At 39.0% G+C, this 19,358-nt stretch overlaps 1 protein-coding gene across 1 annotated transcript in view; it reads right to left on the bottom strand.

The window, feature by feature from the left end:
- LOC129247471 (uncharacterized) overlaps positions 1–13,601 on the bottom strand; it is a 105,086-nt gene extending 91,485 nt beyond the window's left edge. The window contains exon 1 of the mRNA XM_054886605.1: positions 13,179–13,601. Within this exon, the coding sequence (XP_054742580.1) occupies positions 13,179–13,601 (423 nt within the window). The remainder of the gene's footprint in view (positions 1–13,178) is intronic.
- Between the last annotated feature and the right edge of the window lie 5,757 nt (positions 13,602–19,358).

Raw genomic sequence — 19,358 nt, 5'->3', positions numbered from 1 at the left:
TATTTATTTATTTTTTTTTTTTATGCCACGCCATGTTTTGTTCGCTATGTTATGTTGTTTAAGCTATGCTATTGTATGTTATTTTACTTCTCAAACTTAAATTTATTATATTTCATTTACGTTGTGCTACTTTATGCTATGTTATGTTTGCTATGTTAGGTTTGGTTACATTATGTTATAGTGTGTTACACTATGCTATGTTATGCTTTGCTATGTCATGTTTTGTTATGTAAGAATATGTTTTCTTATATTATGCTATGTTATTTTATGTTACGTTATGTCACGACACGTTTTGTTCCTTATGTTTTGCTATGTTGTTTTACTTTTTAATCTTAAATTTATTATATTTCATATTTGGTGTTTGTTATGCTACTTTATGCTATGTTATTTTATGTTGATTTATGTCATTCTAAGGTTGGTTGTGCTTTGTTGCATTATGCTATGCCATGTTATGTTTTATTACATTATGCTTTGGTATGTTATATTATGTTATGTTATGCTCTGCTATGTCGCGAATCAGGTTTCAGGTCTTTGGCGCTGATGTGCTGAGAAGCGTCCACCTTGGCTCCTTGGCGCCACAAACCTACCATATTTCTTCGGAGGTCTGGTAGAAAAAAAATATCCAGTGTAGTTTTCATGGCTTGTTTACTGCACGAGTTGAAAATGGGTACAAAAGGCGTGGAAGCTGCTATTAGTGAGAAGACAGCTCAATAGCGGTTTCGGGCCTTCGATTTTCAACTACTGCCGAAACCCTTTTTCTATTATTTGCTACTCTTGTTTTCTGCATTGAGTCCGTACGAATGTTTGTTTTTGTTTTTTTTTTTTGGTTCCCTCCTATTTGTTTTTTTAAACAATTCGACCCAGTGAATTCGCTATAAATTCGTAGTATACTTTTCGCTAAGGGTGCCACAGAGTCATGATGCATAAATAATGAACTAACACAAACACTCACTGTGAGTGTATTGAACCATTACCACTGCAAGCGCTGTTGTGTAAACTTCTACAGGTTTAATGCGAATTTTCACACCTCAAAAAAGGCGAAGCAGAAAGTGAAAAGTTCTGGCGCTTAAATGTGGCCAATTTTTATTACTTACATTTTCCAAAGCTGGGCGGCTGCACAATCGTATGCATGTGTGTGTGTGCAAGTATGTATGTCTGCACATTTATGCTTCACCTTATTCTCTGGTTGTTGACTCTCATTTTCGTTGAAACAAAAATTGCTCAATTCAGCACAATCGCTGGTATATAATTACACCTAAATTTACATACAAATATTCAATAACTCCATCACTGTCAATAGCAATACGGACAACGACTTCATCAGCTTTGTATTATATTATATATACATAGTTCCATATTTATTCGTGGCCTGAGCAGCGCCACGTACCGTCCAATCGATCAGCGCTGAGCAACGAACAATCATTCTTTGTTTTTGTTTTGTCCAGCCTTTAGGTCACTTTACTTTACTTTTAGCACGACAGCCGTTGCAGTTATTTTTTATGTTGCTGACTTTTTGCGCTTCTGCATTTTTCGAAGTGCCTTAGCTTGAAAAGTCGCCACACAGGTGCCAGCACAACATAAATATTGTATGTATTGTAATATTTGTTGTTGTTTTTTGCGCATGCCTGGCTTTGCGGTAGAACTGCTGTGCAGGTAGATGCGAGATGTTGCTTTTAATTTTTATTGGCTTTACTGTTTCAAATTTTATGCAATTTTATTTTAGTTTTACTTTTTCGTTTCTTGTGGTAAATACGAAGCAATTTTATTTGTTTTTGTTTTTTGGGTTGTTTTAGTCATTTTATTGGCTGCTCAGATATCATTTTTGCGAATTCCAATTGCAGCAGACCAGTTGGCCAGTTGTGCTGCATGGTAGGCAAGGTGCTTGTGGTTGTGTGTGTGTGTATATATCGACTGTTTACCTGCTTTTGCGGGTGTTTACTTGTTTTCCGCAGAATTTTATAAACAGTTTTTTAATTTTTTTATTGCATTGTTTTTATTTCCATTTTTGCGATTTCATTTTTTGGTTTCTGATACCTGCTGTTTTCTTTTCACACTCAATTTAATTATAAGTTCCAGTAATTAGCGCTTTCAACTGGCCATTTAAAAGTTAACCACAGCTATGCATTCCAGGAATTTCATTTGAGCATTGCTCAGATTTTGATTTTTCTGTACAATATCACCAAATGATAAAACGAAACTTACTTTAAGCTGAAGCATGACATTTTAGTAACAAAACTCTTAACTGGATTCTACTCCACCAGTTCCACCATTTCTTCCACTGCAATTCGCCTCCACGTCACTCGGTCATCAGGTTTTCCTTTGATATCAGTCCATAGCCCCAAAGTCGCCTTCAATGCAATCTCTCCATCGTTTTCTCGGTCAGACTCTTATTCTGCTGCCTTGTGGATTTGTTTCGAATATTTCTTTATAGCTCTATCGTTGCTCATTCGTAGAATGTGGCCATACCGTCAAATCCTTTGCATTTTACATTTCCACCCCTGATAAGCATGTTTAATTCGTCGTTGTACCGAAACCGGTAAGTAACGTCTTCAACTCGTACAGGTCCATATATTTTTCTTAGAATCTCTCTTTCAAAACATTTTGACTGATCGGTTTCATTGGATTTCAGCACACAGACTTCGCATCTGTATGTGAGAGTAGTTCTTTTGACAGTTTTATATATTATATTTATAGTTTCTGGTTTCCAGAAAGTAATCTCGACTTCATAAATCGATGAAAGATACATCATCATGTGACACAAACAAATCAATGATCTTCGAATCTTGCATTGGAGAGGTATTTGTTTTGGGTCTCATCCAGGGTAGGCGTCAACGTTTTTAACTTCGTTATACCATTGCACCCATGTATTTATGAATGTCTTCGACTTTTTCAAATATTTTGCTGCAGTTGCAAGTGACTTTTGTGGGCCTATGGGGTATGTATGTATATAGGAACACTGCTTCAAACCGCTTTTCATGTGCTGAACTCATTTTGTAGAAACCACGTACGCTTTCTAAATTTCTCACAAAACAACAAATTGCACAACGCGGACCGGCAGATCCACACGGAGATGGTTAACATTGCGCAGCATACTATACAAACGGCTCAGAAATGGCTTGGTGAGAAAATTCTCATACTGGCTACCCATAAGGCAGCAGCCGTAAGAGTGTAGAAAAGGTACAACTCAGAATTGGCGGCGATATCATTGAGTCTAAGCCATCTGTGAAGTACTTAGGCATACTGATAGATCCCAGACTTAATTTCCATTACCACTTGGAGTACGCTAGCACCAAAGCTGCGTCCGCAACGGAAGCATTGGCCAGAATAATGGCAAACATCGGCGGATCAAGGCAGCAGGCAAGACAGGTACTAGCAGGAGTGGTTAGGTCTATCCTCCTCTAAGGCGCGACACTTCCGAGTGGTGCACTATAAACGCGTCACATATGCACGAAGAATAAAATCGCAAAACTGCGCAGCGTAGACCAGTGGCAGACACGATTGGATAGCTCAACAAAAGGCAGGTGGACCTACCGCCTCATCCCTAGAATAAAATAGTGGCTTGAAAGAAAGCTTGGGAGGTCGATTACTACCTCACCCATATCCTTGGTGGTCATGGATGTTTTAAAGCATGCCTTTATCGCTTTGGACATGAAGCAGGGATGGACGAAGATGCTGAACATGTGCTTTTCGTATGTATGTCATCATTTCAGACGACTCAAAAAAAACGATACAAGATAAACTTGGCTGCAGTATCAAGCCAGAGAATTTAGTGCCTGAATTTAGATGCTGAAGAGCAACGACGCATGGAACGACGTACAGCATGCGGATGCCGAAATAATACAGGAACTTCGATACAGCGAACAAGCAAGGAGAAGACGCGAATGGCAAGAAAACATGTAAGACAACAAACAGGAAAGTACAGGCAAACTGACGATACCAGACATAGAAACTTATCTTTCTATGGTATGTACAGGGACAAGGCGGGTGGGGGAGTACTTGATACAACAGGGGTAGCTCTCTCATCAAAAGACCTAAACAGTGGGTGGTAACAAGCAAATGCTACTTGTGACGTTTTGTATCGAGACAGTAACGGACGTTGAGTCTGGTGCTCAAACCACCTCCCGACGAAGTAGTGAACGGTTGTACCGGGGGATCAGTATTTTCAAGGTGGGAGGTTTAGTTCAGGTTAAAGTCCCACACTAACCGGGTTAGGCTTTTCTCCTCGTAAAAAAATATATATACAAGTGCTTATCTCGCATGAGCCTCAATCGCTTTCTCCTTTCCCTCCTCGCCCTACTCTTCGATTTCCCGGGTTCCTTGGGAGGTCTTGCTGCCACCGTAGTGACTTCACAACGCAACTGGTAAACGACTCTCTGTCTCTGGAGAAGTGAAGATTGCGATAGCAACCCCCTTCGCATCCTGGATGCGCTGTCGGTCATACAAGTGAGATACTTTGGTAATGGTTGAGGCCTCCAGACTCCCTGTCCCTGCCGCCGAAGCGAGTGGATTGCCACTTGCGTGGGTTAGACCTGGAGTAAAAGCCCCATTGTTGTCCATTACCTACAGAAGGTTTTAATTCGGGACTCCTTCCAAGCCAGTTTGGTTCGCGGATGGCAGCCTGATTCTATGCCAATTTTGAGTAATCACACGAGCGTTATAACATAACTCAACTGGGAAGGTCACACGTGTGTAGCCAAGGTTTCCCTATCCACCACCTGGGATGCGCCCGATGGGAGAGCAGGCATTTACTCACTGTAGAAAAAAAGAAGCAACATTTTTATAACTCTTGATAATTTTATGTAATTACCAAAAACAGCTGCTCAACTCGTTTTGGATTGAAAATTTAATGCTTTCATTTCGAGAAAACTCACAACTTTCGCTATCAGCCCATAAATTATGAATCAATCGGCAACAACCGAAAACGCTTTTGGTCATTTATTCAATCAACACGATTGTGCATCTTGGAACGATTTATGGCTGTAAGTATAGTCGAACAAACGAACAAATATGCTTAGACCGTGAAGTATGTGCATGTGTATGTATGTTTGTATGCGCATAGCATAACAACTTGCGGCATTTCATATGGATCACTGACACATAAGCCATTTACGAATGCCCAAAGCATTTAACTAGTCGAGCAAGTAAACAACTAACCTACAAGTAAAAGTAAACTCAGCCTGAACAATTGATTGTGTACTGGTAAGCTTTGAAACATAAATTTATCATAAATTGTTAAACAGTAGCGCTTTGTGTGCTTATATCACAGCTGCTGGATGTGGCGTACCATACAAAGAGGGAAAACAATGAAATCAATAATAATAAACTGCGTGCATAAGTATGTGTGCATGCATGTTTGTATGTGTAGGCAAGAATCAAGCATAAATTAAATGACTAACAATAATACTCTCGATCAAAACAAACACGCTTATGTGCACTTAGCAGCACAAAACCCATCAATATTCACAATACTCATCGATACTCAATCGTCAATCGTCAAATGGCAGAATGAGCTATCAGTTCCAGCAGCCTCAAAAACAAATTGCCCATTAACAACTTGAGTATAAATGCACAATGCCTGGGCATAAGAGAGACCCTGCAGGAAAGTCTACGAGTGCATTTGAAGCCAAGAATAGTTTGTCAGGCAGATGAGCTCTGTTGCTCTTTTATGATTCACCAGTATGAATCAACAATCAATTTTAAAACATCAACATTCGTCGCCGCAACTCGTTTTAAGTATAATATTTTGGCATTAGTCCCGAATTTCACAAATGAAATCTTAGACTGAGCTGTTGGATGCCCTTTTCTCAAAAACTTTATAAATAAATACAATTCATTATTTTTTCAAGAATTTTTGGTTGCCAACAATGAGTAAACCTTCCGATTAGTTATGGAGAAAACTCTTCATACTAATTACTGGATGTAGAAGCCCTTCCCGTCAATCGAAGTTTGCAGCACATTTCCGCGGGCTTCACCCTCCGTTTCACCAACAGAAGGAGCATGAGACTGAATTTTAACTCGTTTGCCGGCAGGTTATCGAGTTTTAATGGCACTCAGAAAAATTTTTAAATCTGATTATCGAAATCTTCTATACTAATTTGTGTATACTTTATAAAAGGCGCGTACATCCTTTGTTGGTTACTTGAACGAGCTGCCCCTTCTATTTGTGTTATGCGTCTTTATGTTGTTCCGCAAACAGAGAGACCTCCTATTCCCTACCGCTTTCCAATGACAGATGGTTTTTTATGAGGAACTTTTTCATGGCAGTAATACACTCAGAAGTTTGCTTTTGCTTGTTGAGGAGCGTCCGCAAATAGAAAAACAATTGTTCTATCATTTGGTGTTTCATACCTACAGTTAACCTCGAAACCGGCTCTACCGAATGGTGGTCCCGCACAGATGCATTCGGCTACGGCGGCCACCGAACTTAGTGGACGAAAAATCGATGGCGAGCCCACTTGTGTGACTCGTAGCGCCATCTTGCTTATGCCAGAGCGCTGGCCCACATTTAATTCCTCAATGTGACGTGATTCCAAAAAATTGGTTAGCACGTCCGATAGCGCACTTCGGTAACCATAGCTTCATGCTCGATTTTATTTTCAATGAAAATTATGTCGAAGCTCTGAATACCAAATAATCACTCAATTAGGTTGTCTTGGTTTCTCCAACACAATTCTGTATTTTCCTAGCCGCAGCTAACGAAATTTACTTGTAGCCGCCGAGATCAAAATGCTCTCAACTGAAAAGATGAATTTCGAGCAAAATTTCCGTCAATTTTCAGCTGCTTCAAAGCCTATATAAAGAAGCTTTGATTTCTCAGTTTAGTGCGACTAATTTTGAGTCTCTGAAGTCTGCTTCAAGTTGATGTTCCTGGATTCATACGCACATTATCGGCAACAACAGTAATACTCCCAATTGAATGGGCTGGACGAGCCCGAGTTTATTGAGTTTCCGATAATATTTTGAGTGATATTTTAAGTACCGAAATATATGTCAACATACCCATAGGTTAAATAGCTGTTCATGTAAGAGCCACTTGGGTAAAGATTCAAATTAGTTTACTGTGATGCCATATGGAGGAAAACAAAAAGGGAAAGAAGAGAGTAAAGTGGAAATCGGAAGAAATTCAACATTTGTCGTAATCACTTCAAGTTGCTGATGAAATTTACCGGGTGTGTGATATGTAAATCTGCAGATTTAGCAAAAAAATTAAAGTCCAGACGTCTAAATCTTAGCCTAGCGAGAGCAATACAGCTGAGGATTTAACCTTAACCTCCAGGCAGCTGATACAAAAAGGAATCGAAGCATTACCAAGTCCCATCGCACGGATACTCAAATGACTATTTCCGGTAAGGCCACCCACAAAATTCGAGAGCTGGGACTTTGTTAACCTTAAAAGTGATCTCAAACACCTTCGAACTATCTGTAGCTAGAATAATCTCGCGACTTTGCACTTTTCCGTACTAAACCAACGCTCACTCTGTTAACCTGAAATCCACAATTTCCGGAGCAGTCCACAGACTTTCAAGGGAAACCTATAAGGAACCCTCTCTGGCGGGGGTTCATCTACCCCGCAGTTTCCTGCTATGACACTGGGACCAGAAACCCTAATAAGCCTAATATCGAAGTATTTGGCGGCATTCGAGATAGAAGTCAGGCAATCTCCGACTAATTTCGAGCACACCAACAACGAGCGCAGGGCCCTAATTGGCGCTTGGCTATCGGAGTAATTTTTTACCTTTCCACAGTAGTTTGAGAAGTAAGTAACCTGTCCACTGTTTCTTCAAAACGGCTTTTTCTACTTGAAAACACTGCAGTGGGTCGGTCGTCTTATTTTGAGCTTGATGGGAGCGCCTCCTGCTCGAATTTTCTCACCAACTTCTAGCCACCATAAGAATGTTTGCCATGCCTTATCTCTAAATGCTGCTCTCTGCCCACTCCTCCCTTGAGTGAATATGAATGGAAAAAATACCGCTCGCACTCAAAGAGGTTGTGCATTGATCAGTCACTATGGGGATGAACTCGTTGCTTCTAAGAATACTGGAGTTTCCGTAGCTTAAGTCTAGCTTGTGGCCCAACCGATCCAATTGAATTACGGCACGAGTAGCGCCAGTTTGCCTCCGAAGTCCACGGTTACCACATTCAGCATTACGCTTAGCAATAAGGGCAGACCTTTGAACTCCCTCCAGCTCCTTAGCCCTTAATAGACTATACATACCTGTTTCGTTAATCACAAGTTTTGACGGTCTGAAAGTACCTATCGCTCCTTAGCAGGCACAGTGGCCAATAACTGAGCAAATTTTTACTAAATAAATTTGCATTTAGGTCTGTACTTCGTAGTCGGTAAGAAGGTTCAAGAAATGTATTTGAAAATAGTAATACAGAATAAATAAGCGCACTTTTTTACACAAAGATTGAAAAATTATCCATTGCTAGCCTTAATTTAACATATTAAAGAAAAAAAAAACATTGAAGTTTCAAATTAAAACGATTGTTTGGATTTTTTTCTTTCTAAGTAATCGAAAATATCGACTGGCTTCAATAGTTTGCCAGCTCTGTGCCCATTCAGATCCTTTATAATTGATGAGATCAATAGGAAGTTAAAGTAAGTGTCTTTATTCCCCTATTTTCATGTCGCTTCTAATGGCTTGAGCAACATGTGACCAAGCGTCTGAGTTTTTGCCGTCCTCTGCTGTAAACAAACCGCTGTCTTATCCCTTATTACGTCAGCAAACCAGCTGATTCTTTTGAGCTCGCTGAGAGCCGATTAACGTCTTTGCATTCGGTACATCGTGCAAATGCTGCGAACCAACTTTTTTCGCAGCAAATTTTCCTGAAATATCTACTCGTCTTTGTCACTCAGAAAACTATTGAAAATGCTTTCTTATTTTGATGCTTCCTTTCAGCTCTCACTTGCTAATGAAAAAGCGCCCCTGGGGTTCCAATTGTAGGGTACCCCACTTCTTTGTTTTTCAACTATGCTTTAGGCTTGCAAATGGATCTGATTTAATTAATGCAAGTCAGTAAGTTCTTGTTGGGTGTGTATCGTCAGTTGGGCAAAAAGTACCAAAGTTAGTGATCCGAGTAAAGGGAGTGGCAATACATCTGAACCAAAGTTTGATATTCACTAGTCCCTGTTTTCTCAGAAGGGCATGCAAAAATGCTATGTATTTGTTTATGTTCGAATACCCAGGTTATCCGATTCACCTGCCCGCGGGCACCATATGAAACCCAAAACTAAATGCTCGAATTCAGCAAATTTAATAAGTAATAAAGCAGACTGCTGAGGTTGAGGTGGTGAAGGCACAGCTGGAAGCGGCAAAAACATAGGTATTATATTTACATGCACATAAGCCTATCAGCGGAAGCCACAAAGTCGATACGGAGCTTTTCAAATTGAATGCGAATTAGTTGCGGCTAATTAAATGCCCATTAGCAACAAAATTGTTGCGGTAGCTGTGACATGGTTTTGAAATCAAAACCACAACAAATGTGCAAAGCGATTTCATTAATAGGAAAATAGTGCTATAAATGAAAAAAATTACATTTGTATTAAATATTTTATTTTTTAATAATTGCTATTCAATCGAAAGTGTTCCACTAGACTATTTATAAATATTTGAGAAACCGCTGAACTTGAATTTGTGTGATTTAAAATCGCACCTCACACCCGCAAGTCTCACTCAATCCGACTTATGGTCATTTCTATGACGAACAAATAGCCAGTTGCTGCACAAAGAGCAGTTAAACCCTATGAACAGCAGCACTGGGAGAAAATATTTATTTATAAATTTAGTCTTTAACGAATATTTTTTTGTATCACACATACTCGTACACACTATTGTATAGATCGTACAGATAGTTTTCATTATTATTGGGTAGTCAACTTCAACTTATTTTTTTTATATTTATATTGAACTTTATTAAACCAAATATGTACCATTTTGGTCGACCACCTTTTGCCATTTTTCTTCTAGAGACATTATTCCATCAGTGTAAAACTTTTGTGGTTTCTCGGCGAAAAACTGCGACAAGTAATTTTCACAGGCTTCTCTTGAAGCTAACTTTACTCCATTAAGGTGTTCTGCATTGACCGAAACAAATGGTAGTCCGATGGTGCAAGATCAGGGCTATATGGCGGATGCATCAAAACTTCTCAGCCAAACTCTCCCAGTTTTTGCCGATTCATCAAAGATGTGTGTGGCCTAGCGTTGTCCTGATGGAAGGCGACGCCCATTCTGCTGATCAGTTCTGGCCGTTTTTTTTTCGATTGCTTGCTTCAATCTCATCAGTTGTTGACAGTAAAGTGTAGAATCAATCGTTCGAGCAGGCTGGAGCAGCTCATAGTGGATGATTCCTTTCTGATCCCACCTTTCGAGGCGTCAATCCTGGCTTTGCGACCATTTGTTGAGCTTCACCACCCTTGTACCATGATCTTTTTCACCATTATTGTCGTATTTGATCCACTTTTCGTCTCCTGTTACCATTCGCTTCAGAAATGGTTCGATTTCATTTCGTTTCAGCAAAGAATCGCAGATGTTAATTCGGTCCATTAAATTTTTCACAGACAATTCATGTGGTACCCAAACATCGAGCTTCTTTTTGTAACCAGCCTTTTTTAAATGGTTCAAAACCGTTTGATGATGAATATTTAGTGCCTTGGCGATGTCATGGCAGCTTATGTGACGGTCCTGGTCAATCTTTTCCATAATTTCATCGACTTTTTCGACGATAGGTCGACCGGAGCGAGGTGCATCTTTCACATCGAAATTTCCAGAACGGAAGCAAGCGAACCATTGTTGTGCTACACGAACTGATACAGCATCGTCTCCGTAAACTTCACAAATTTCATTGGTGGCTTGCGTGGCATTCTTCCCTTTTTTATACAAAAATTTCAAATATAGCGAATTTCTTCATTATTTTCACTCATTTTTAAACGGCTATAACTTTTTTTCAACTTCTCCGAATTTAATTTTGTTTTTGGTTAAAGGAAGCTTAAAACGCCACCTTTGTAACACACAGACACAATGTGATTGGTAGCACTGGAGTTAGAAGACTCCAACGACAACTATTGACAAAATACGAAAAGACTTTTTCGACTACCCAATATAGTCGAAAATAAGTTAAGCTAGATTAAGAAGATGTTGGGACAAAGATGGAAGTCCATTTTGATACCAAATTTGGCTAAACTGTACGTCCTCCCAAGTCAATGTGCGCATCTTAATTTAAAGTTTCTGAAAATGGCAGCTGTCATAGCCAAGCGGTCAAGCGGATCCGAAACACCAAATCATAGAAAAGGGTTTTTCTAATAAACGCTATCTCTCAGCAGGCAAAGGCAAAACTCCGGGTTTATTTCTGCAATGAAATAATTCGTCACTCTCTTTTTATTTTGAACTCAGGTGTGCATATGTTAAAGTAAAGATGAGATCACACGATTAGTTCAAACGATCATATGAAGACAACTTGAAAAGTCGAAAATCTTTCTTCTTTAACACATTGAGTGCCATGGCTACACGTTTTCGTGCGACACCAAAAACTTCCTGGGGTGCCACGTCGTACGAAAACGTGCGACAGGAATTGGCTGGCCTTAGATATTATCGTGCGCTTCTGTTTGACTCTACGGGATTTTTTTATTGTTTTTCTAGTAGCCTAATGTTTGCCCTAAATTTTGGTCCAAGCTTCATAGAGATATCTTTATTTGTGCAGTTTTTATAATAAAAACTCAGAGGCTCTTTTAAATTTTGAAAATTTATTGGAATTCATTCGAAAAAAGTATAAAAAAGATAGAAAAATATTAAAATTAAGATATGATAATTTCAATTTACATTAATTTTTTAAATGCGTTATTTTGGAAAGCAATCAATCACAATTGGGGAGTGTTGGGGCATTGCGGACAGTACGTAGTTGTTCTTTTTATGTTCTTTCTTGCTTCCTTTCGTCTAAATTTTCTTTTTGCTTCAGCGTAGCATAAAACGCAAGCACGTCGGATGGTTTTATTATTTTCATCTACTCTTTTGGTGATGATATGCTGCGATTGCGGTACAGGCTGCGGGCATGTAAGGCCTAGTAGGTCCTTAGCAACGCGTTTACGGAATGTTCGTATACTCATGGTTTTATTATTCGACGCTGCTTTATACACAGTAAAGGCATTAACCACGGAAAGTCCGAGTAAAAGTTCAATTCCCAGCTTTCGATACCATTTTAACCCTTTGCGAAGAGTATTTGAGTAAGAAGCCATTTGGTCGGAAAGATCAATGCCTGCTTTCCCCTTATTATATTCTACCACATCCAATGGCTTTTCTGTTGCTCGTCTTTTACGTCTCGCTCCTCGACTGGTTGAAGGCTCTTCAGGATTACGTGCTACATCTGTTGTGGATACCATTATCGGGGCATGTTTCGTAGATAGCGTTCTGACGTCGCGTTTATCTTTCCACTTCAGAACAACTATACCATTGGGATATTCTCTAGTCACTACTTCGCCTTTCTTTATAGGTGCAATCATAACTTCTTTTGGGAAATGTTTCTTGTTGGCACGGAGTGTACCGACAACATGTGTTTTTTGATCTAGCATTGAACGAGCCAATTCATAGCTTGTGTAAAAGTTGTCTACATATAAAGTTCGACCTTGACCTTTCAAATTAATAGTCAGATCCTCGGAAACACTTTTTGCCAAACCGACTTCTCTCAATCTACTTGATGACTTTCCGGGGTATATTTTCAACGACCAGGTGAATCCTTCAGTAGCGCAGAGCTTAAAAAGCTTTATACCATAAGGATGAGCTTTATTTGGTATATATTATATTGTCGGAATGATAGTCTGCCCCGCCATGGAATAAGGGTCTCATCAATTACTATGTTTTCACCTGGTACGTAAATTCTTTGGAATCTCATTTGTAGCATGTCCAATAGTGGTTTTATTTTACCAAGCCTATCACCTGGTACAATTGAGTTATTGTCTGTGAAGTGCAGGAAACTAAGCAATAGTTGAAAGCGATTACGTGACATTGTTTTCCCCGGAATTGAAAAGTTGTAGAGCGAATCTTTGGACCAATAGTCTTTTAAAGTCCTGACCTTCACCAAACCCATCCACAAAAGAAGGCCAAGGAACTTCTTCATTTCAAAATCTGTTGTTGGTATCCAATTTTTTTTCGAGAAAATCTGGTAAGATCACCATTATTTACATATTCCTCAGCATATTTATTTGTTTCTGATACAATTACTTCAATAATGTCGTTGTCAACAAATAGGAGAAATGCATCGATACAGGAAATATCTGTTGGAATAGGCTGTTGCAAGCCTGATCGCCCAGTGAATGTAAAAGTTTTCTGACGAGAACTAAATTCAGTCCAAATGTTTGTTCCGGAAGAATCGACTACGTTTGACAATGCTGTTTGTTCGTCCTCATCCATGTTCCAGTCGTCTTCAGTATCGCTGTTATAAATGTTATCAATGTTATTAGTATCATTGTTATTATCAGAGTCAGTGTCCGAATCATATGGTAGCCAGTTCTCATCAATCAAGTCATCGCAAGAAAAATCATAGTCATCATCACTTTCTTCCAACGCTTCAAGTATTTCACGATCTCTAAGGTTTCGCTTCGCCATTTTTCTAACTCAAGTCTACAAAAATAAAAGAAAATAAAAAAAAATAAAAATAAAAATAAAAAAAAAAAACAAAGAAAATAAAGAAAAATAAATATAAAGAAAACAAAAAAAAGACAAATAAAAATAAAAAAACAAAAAATTGAAATAAAAACAGATATATTATAATAAAAAATTTAAATAAATGTAAATGAAAATGCGTAAAAAAAAATTAGGAAATAGCATACAAAATCCCGTCGCACATTTTCGTACGACAGTGATTTTTACGATTACAATTCCGTCGTGCAGTGCCATGTCGTACCTACGGAAACGTGCGACATAAAAAAACTGCTATAAAATCCAAAATAAACCACAAAATCATCCGGGATTGGAGCAGAACTGAATATTTTCTACTTTTACACCAGTTTATAGCAAAAAATGTTCTTGGCACCCGGGGAAGGTTTTCGTCAAAACCCCCTGGCACTCAATGTAACTCAATCTTTGTAAGACATTTCCACTTTTCTGAGCGGGCGAAACTTTCTAACGAATGATAAAATTTTTCAAAAATATTCTGACATGAAGCCACTTCTGTCTGATAACAACACAACAACTACTACATGCAGACATAGTATTTATTACATTATTGGAAGTGCACAAATAGCTGGGAATGCAATAACTAAAATTGATTACTAGCTTCCCTTTTCTTGGAGTATTAGTTACCAAAGCCTTGACATGCATACCATAAACCAAGTATTTTTACACATAAACATACATTCAGACTTTCTTAATGACGCTTAATTTTCATAGCTTCCTTGCGGAAGTGTGATTATGAGTTTCCTTCTAATAACAGTGATTTTCCACGCTTGTCTATTAGAACTGCCATCTGTCCACAAAAAATAGCTACACAAGAATGCAATGCGCGTACATAAATACATAAATATGTATGAGAGTGTTGGTTCAATTGTAAAGCAATAACCAGCAAGAAAAACAGAAACTTCAAACGACAACGACACTACCGGACGCCATGGCGCTCATTAGTCGAACGAATTGATTGCATGTCGCGCAATGTGGCAAGCAGGTAGCACCGAGCGGCAAAATGAACGGCCAAGCGATTTCCGTCGCAGCACACTTGAGAAATATCAGAAGCATATGAATTTATGAAGGTATGCGCTTGGATTTGTGTAAAGTTGTGTACTTTTGAGTTGTTGGTTCAAAAACAAAGAATGCTTTGTTTAGCGTAAATTCTTAAATGTAGTGCAATGAAAAAACTATAGTGGCTGAGGCAAATTAGTGTGAGTGAGAGAGAGAGAGAGATGTAGTAGTGTGTGAGGTATTTAAATGAGCGCCGCTGCTTTAATGACAAGTGCACGCTGACAGCTACTGTCATTAGAGTCACTATTAGTGTGCAACTGTTAATTCTAGGAATGTAAACAGTCTTGCTGGTCTGTCGCCAAATAGTGGATATGTAGGTATGTACAATATATGCACATACACTCAACCCTTGCTGCGAGTGAGAGCCACGTATACGTAGGAGCAAGAAAGAAAGGATCAATTGTTGAAATTTACGACATGTCACACCTCAGGAAGATAAACAAAAATATTTAAAATTTTACAATGGTTTTACACATGGGCTAAAAAGTTCCGGGGCTAATAAAGAAAACACTTTTTTTGAACAAAATTAGCTTTATTTATCAACGTAATTTCCATCAAGAATAACGCAATCATTCCAATGCCGCTCTAATATTTCAATACCACTTTTTTAGAACAATTTATCTTTTGCCTCCGAATAGGCCTCAATTTCAGCGAGGACCTCTTCATTCGAGCGAAACTTCTTACCGGCGAGCATTTTTTTTAGGTCTGCGAATAGCCAGAAGTTGCTGGGAGCCAAATCTGGCGAATACCGTGGATGTGGGAGCAATTCGAAGTTCAATTCAAGCAGTTTTGCCATAATTTTGATTATTTGCAACACGGCGCGTTTTGGTCAACAATGAGGAAATGAATGGAATATGATGCAATTTTAACGACTACCTTTTAAAGGTTAGTACTAAAGTGGTGAGTGGGACTTTTCAGCCCATGTGTTACATACTAAATACATAGTGAGAGCCAGTAAAAATCATACTACCATTTTTCCTCCAATATTTTCAAAGCTTAATCTTTATTATTTATTATTATTTAAAAATATGATATATGTGCTAACAAAAACAGCACAAAGCTAAGTTCTAGCCTTTTTGAGAAACATATGATAAACGAAATAATTAAAAAAAATATTGTAAAATGTTGCGGGTATGCAGTTTTGTAGCTCATTCAATGCTAATAAAAAATGTCGCAAGTTTGAATTGACTACTAATAGTTAAGTGGTTATGAGGTATTCGTTGAAGATTTTCTATATGAAAGTTTCTTAAATGTGGAAATTTATTTTGGGAAAAATAAATCTGTTATTCATCAATAGCACTACATTCTTGTGCAGACCACAACTACAATTCTCAAGACCGATCTATCCTCTGCTACGCATTTCCAGTTTGCGATCCCCATTTTCCGCAACCCGCCTGTGACCTCATCAATCCAGCGTCTGTTTTGTTTTCCCCGACCTCTCCGTCAAACCACTCGAACGCTATACTGGCAGCTCCCCATTTGGGCATTTTGTACGTTTGCCCCAGCCATCTGCTTCGCTTACTTTTTAAAAAGCGTATTGCGTTTCCATTTTGAAGCAAAGGGTACGTAAATAAGCAGAATTGTCGATTTTGGAGTGAAGATCAGCCAGAAGAATTGCAAGAGCTACCAATGTATCCAGAAAAGGTCACAGTTTGGTGCGGTTTATGGGCTGGAGGTATCATTGGACCGTACTTCTCCAAAGATGCTGCGAATCGTAACGTAACTTTGAATGATGAGCACCGTGAAATGATATCCAACTTTTTTTGCCCAAAATGGAAGAGCTTGACTTCCATGGCATGTGGTTTCAGTAAGACGGTGCCACATGCCACACAGCACGCGTAACAACGGACTTGTTGAGGGGCGAGTTCGGTGAACATTTTATTTCATGTTCGGGGCCTGTCAATCTGTCAATTGGCCACCCAGATTGTGCGATATAACACCTTTAGATTAATTTTTGTGAGGCTATGTTAAAGCTCATGTCTATTCAGACAAGCCTGCTTCAATTAACGCATTGGAAGACAACATTAAAGCATTTATATGTGAGATACCCGCCGAAACATTTGAAAGAGTATGCCAAAATTAAACTAAGCGGATGGACCATTTGAAGCGCAGTCGCGGTCAACATTTGCATGAAATAATCTTCAAACATTAAATTATATGGACTGTACTATCGATTTAAATAAAAATTGCATGCCTTTTTTTGAATTGTACGTGTTTTTTTTTGAAAAACTTTCCTATAGCACTTGAAAAATCATCCTTATATACATAAAGCAAAAAATTCAACAAAAAAAAAAACAAAATGTCATATACGATTTTCACCAAAACTCACTGTAAATGCATATTTTGTACACCTACATTTTTTTACTGTCTCGAAATTTCTTTTCTTTCACTCATAAATTTATCGAAAACTGGAGCAAAAGCTGCTTGACGCCGCAATATCACACCAGCAATGACAGAGATTTGAATAGATTTCACAAATTTAAAGTCGTCTTCGTTGCGCGCAGCAGCGACTTGTTGCCATCAATCTCTAGAAAAACTTATTTTATGTTTGTATGTATGTAGGAGTAACATCAATAATATTGAGGTGTCAATGCAGTCTGATGAGGCTCGAAGAATTTATGCACCAATTTTTTTTTTCCAACATTTGTCTTCATATTTTTTTATTACTTTCTGTTTCGGCGCCCAACTGAAATGCCGCCTTTCCAATGAGCGCCTTTGATCTCTTTATATGCACTACTTCCCGTCAGCTCTTCGATTACCTGTCGTCTGGTTTAGAATTCTTTATGTCTGTATTTGTTTTGATGCGCAGCACCCGCTAGTCTATAAATTAAAGTGACACACTGAAATGCAGCCGCCATCGCTGCACGCGCATTAGCTCACAGCATCCACCTGACGGTGTTAAAAGACTACGGTGTGATTTTATCACTTCCGCACTCTGGCGCACTTACTTTACAGCGCCTCAGCGACACAATGACGTTGCTAGCATGAATTTTCACATAAATTAATTTCTTAAAATATTTATGCAAATATTATTGGAATTCTTTTGGTGGCGAGGTAGGCAATTGAACTTGTAGCAACGGATGCACGAGTGACAATTAAGGAAGAGCGCGTCATCACTTCGATATGTGACGGAAATTAAAAGATAAGACAGGGAAAGACGGAGGCAAAGCATCCTACTGAGGTAGGATTCATCGACTTACATAGAGATGATTACATCTCTCCTCTCTCAAAGTGTGAATACACTTGGATCTATCTTACTCTCACCTATGAGTCTATCTATGCCCGGAAAGGTAAAAAGTCAGCCATCCCTATGACGCCGTACGCATTAGGCGAGAATGAAGTGGAGGGAGTTTATGGCTGATTAGTGATTTTAATTACATCTTCATTTGCTTTAGGTTGATAGCTCAGGTGAACTCGATGCTACTATCGTCGCTTGTGCTTACATTCAAATGTACTCGAATCACATCCATATCTTCTCCTCCTTACGACCTTCTCATGCTCAACTCCGATCACAAAAGTTTAACTATTATATAATTTCGGCTTGTATGTATTTTCATCTCATAATTGCTTGATGATAATTATTTCCAAATGAAGAGCTCACAGAAAGCGAGCGGTGTGTCCAATCTCTTTTAAGTCCGTAACAGTAATACTTTTCTTTCTTAGCTGTTTTCTCCTAGCTTAGCAAATACGTACCGGCACCACACCGGATAAAAAGCGAACAGCCCTGCTTTCAGCAGTTCACTACTATCTCCGAGCCGTGACAACATACGTAGCTTGAGAACAGCTTGTCTTTCTTACTCTAAGTAAAAGTTATGTTTGTCATGAAAACAGCTGCTCGTCAGCTGCCGGTTCTTCTTATGCTCCTAATTTGGCAGATTCGAATGTGGGTGTCCGATCCCAGTTCGATCTTGAGGTAATTATTCCAAATTGGATATTATTAGGTTATACGTCTTGCTGAAGGTGAGTAGTGACAGTACTTTTTGATGGCTTGACGTTGCTGTGCTTAGTTCTTGTAGTACTGTGTTCCAGCTTCTTAGTCCTGAAGGCCTTAATGCCACTCTTGCGGCATATTGCATTGCAGAATGATAATCGACACTGCAATGGCTGTCGGGACGGAGCTGTACTGATGCATTTGACAGTGAAAATGATACGTTTTTGCAATCAAATAGCAACTTCCCGATGATTGCAGTTGAATGTGGAAAGCCCTGAACAGGCTGGCCACCTGGTTTGCGACGCTCTCGTAAGAAGTGAACCGCTCTCCAATAACGGCTTACTGCATTGATCGGAACAGATGGTAGTCCGAAGGTGCAATGGCTGGGGAATACGGCGGGTGGGGAGATATTTCCCAATTCAGTTCCTCTAAATATTTCTGGACCGATTTAGCAACGTGTGGCCTGGCGCTGTCACGCATTCCGGCCGCTTTTCTTTGAGAGCTCGATTCAAACGCATTAGCTGCAGTCGGTAACGATCGCCAGTTTGGTTTAAGGAGTTTCCGATGGTTTAAGGAGTTAATAATAAAAGACACCTTTCTGATTTTTTTTTCGATGTCGATGGACCTGGTTCACCTGACAGACTCCAACATTTTCGATGCTTAGGGTTATCAGAATATATCCATTTTTTATCACCAGT

Source organism: Anastrepha obliqua, chromosome 5 (genome assembly GCF_027943255.1).
Source record: "Anastrepha obliqua isolate idAnaObli1 chromosome 5, idAnaObli1_1.0, whole genome shotgun sequence".
Classification (NCBI taxonomy): Eukaryota; Metazoa; Arthropoda; class Insecta; order Diptera; family Tephritidae; genus Anastrepha; species Anastrepha obliqua.
The sequence above is the reverse complement of the archived record's forward strand: the minus strand, read 5'-3'. Positions and strand labels throughout refer to the sequence as shown.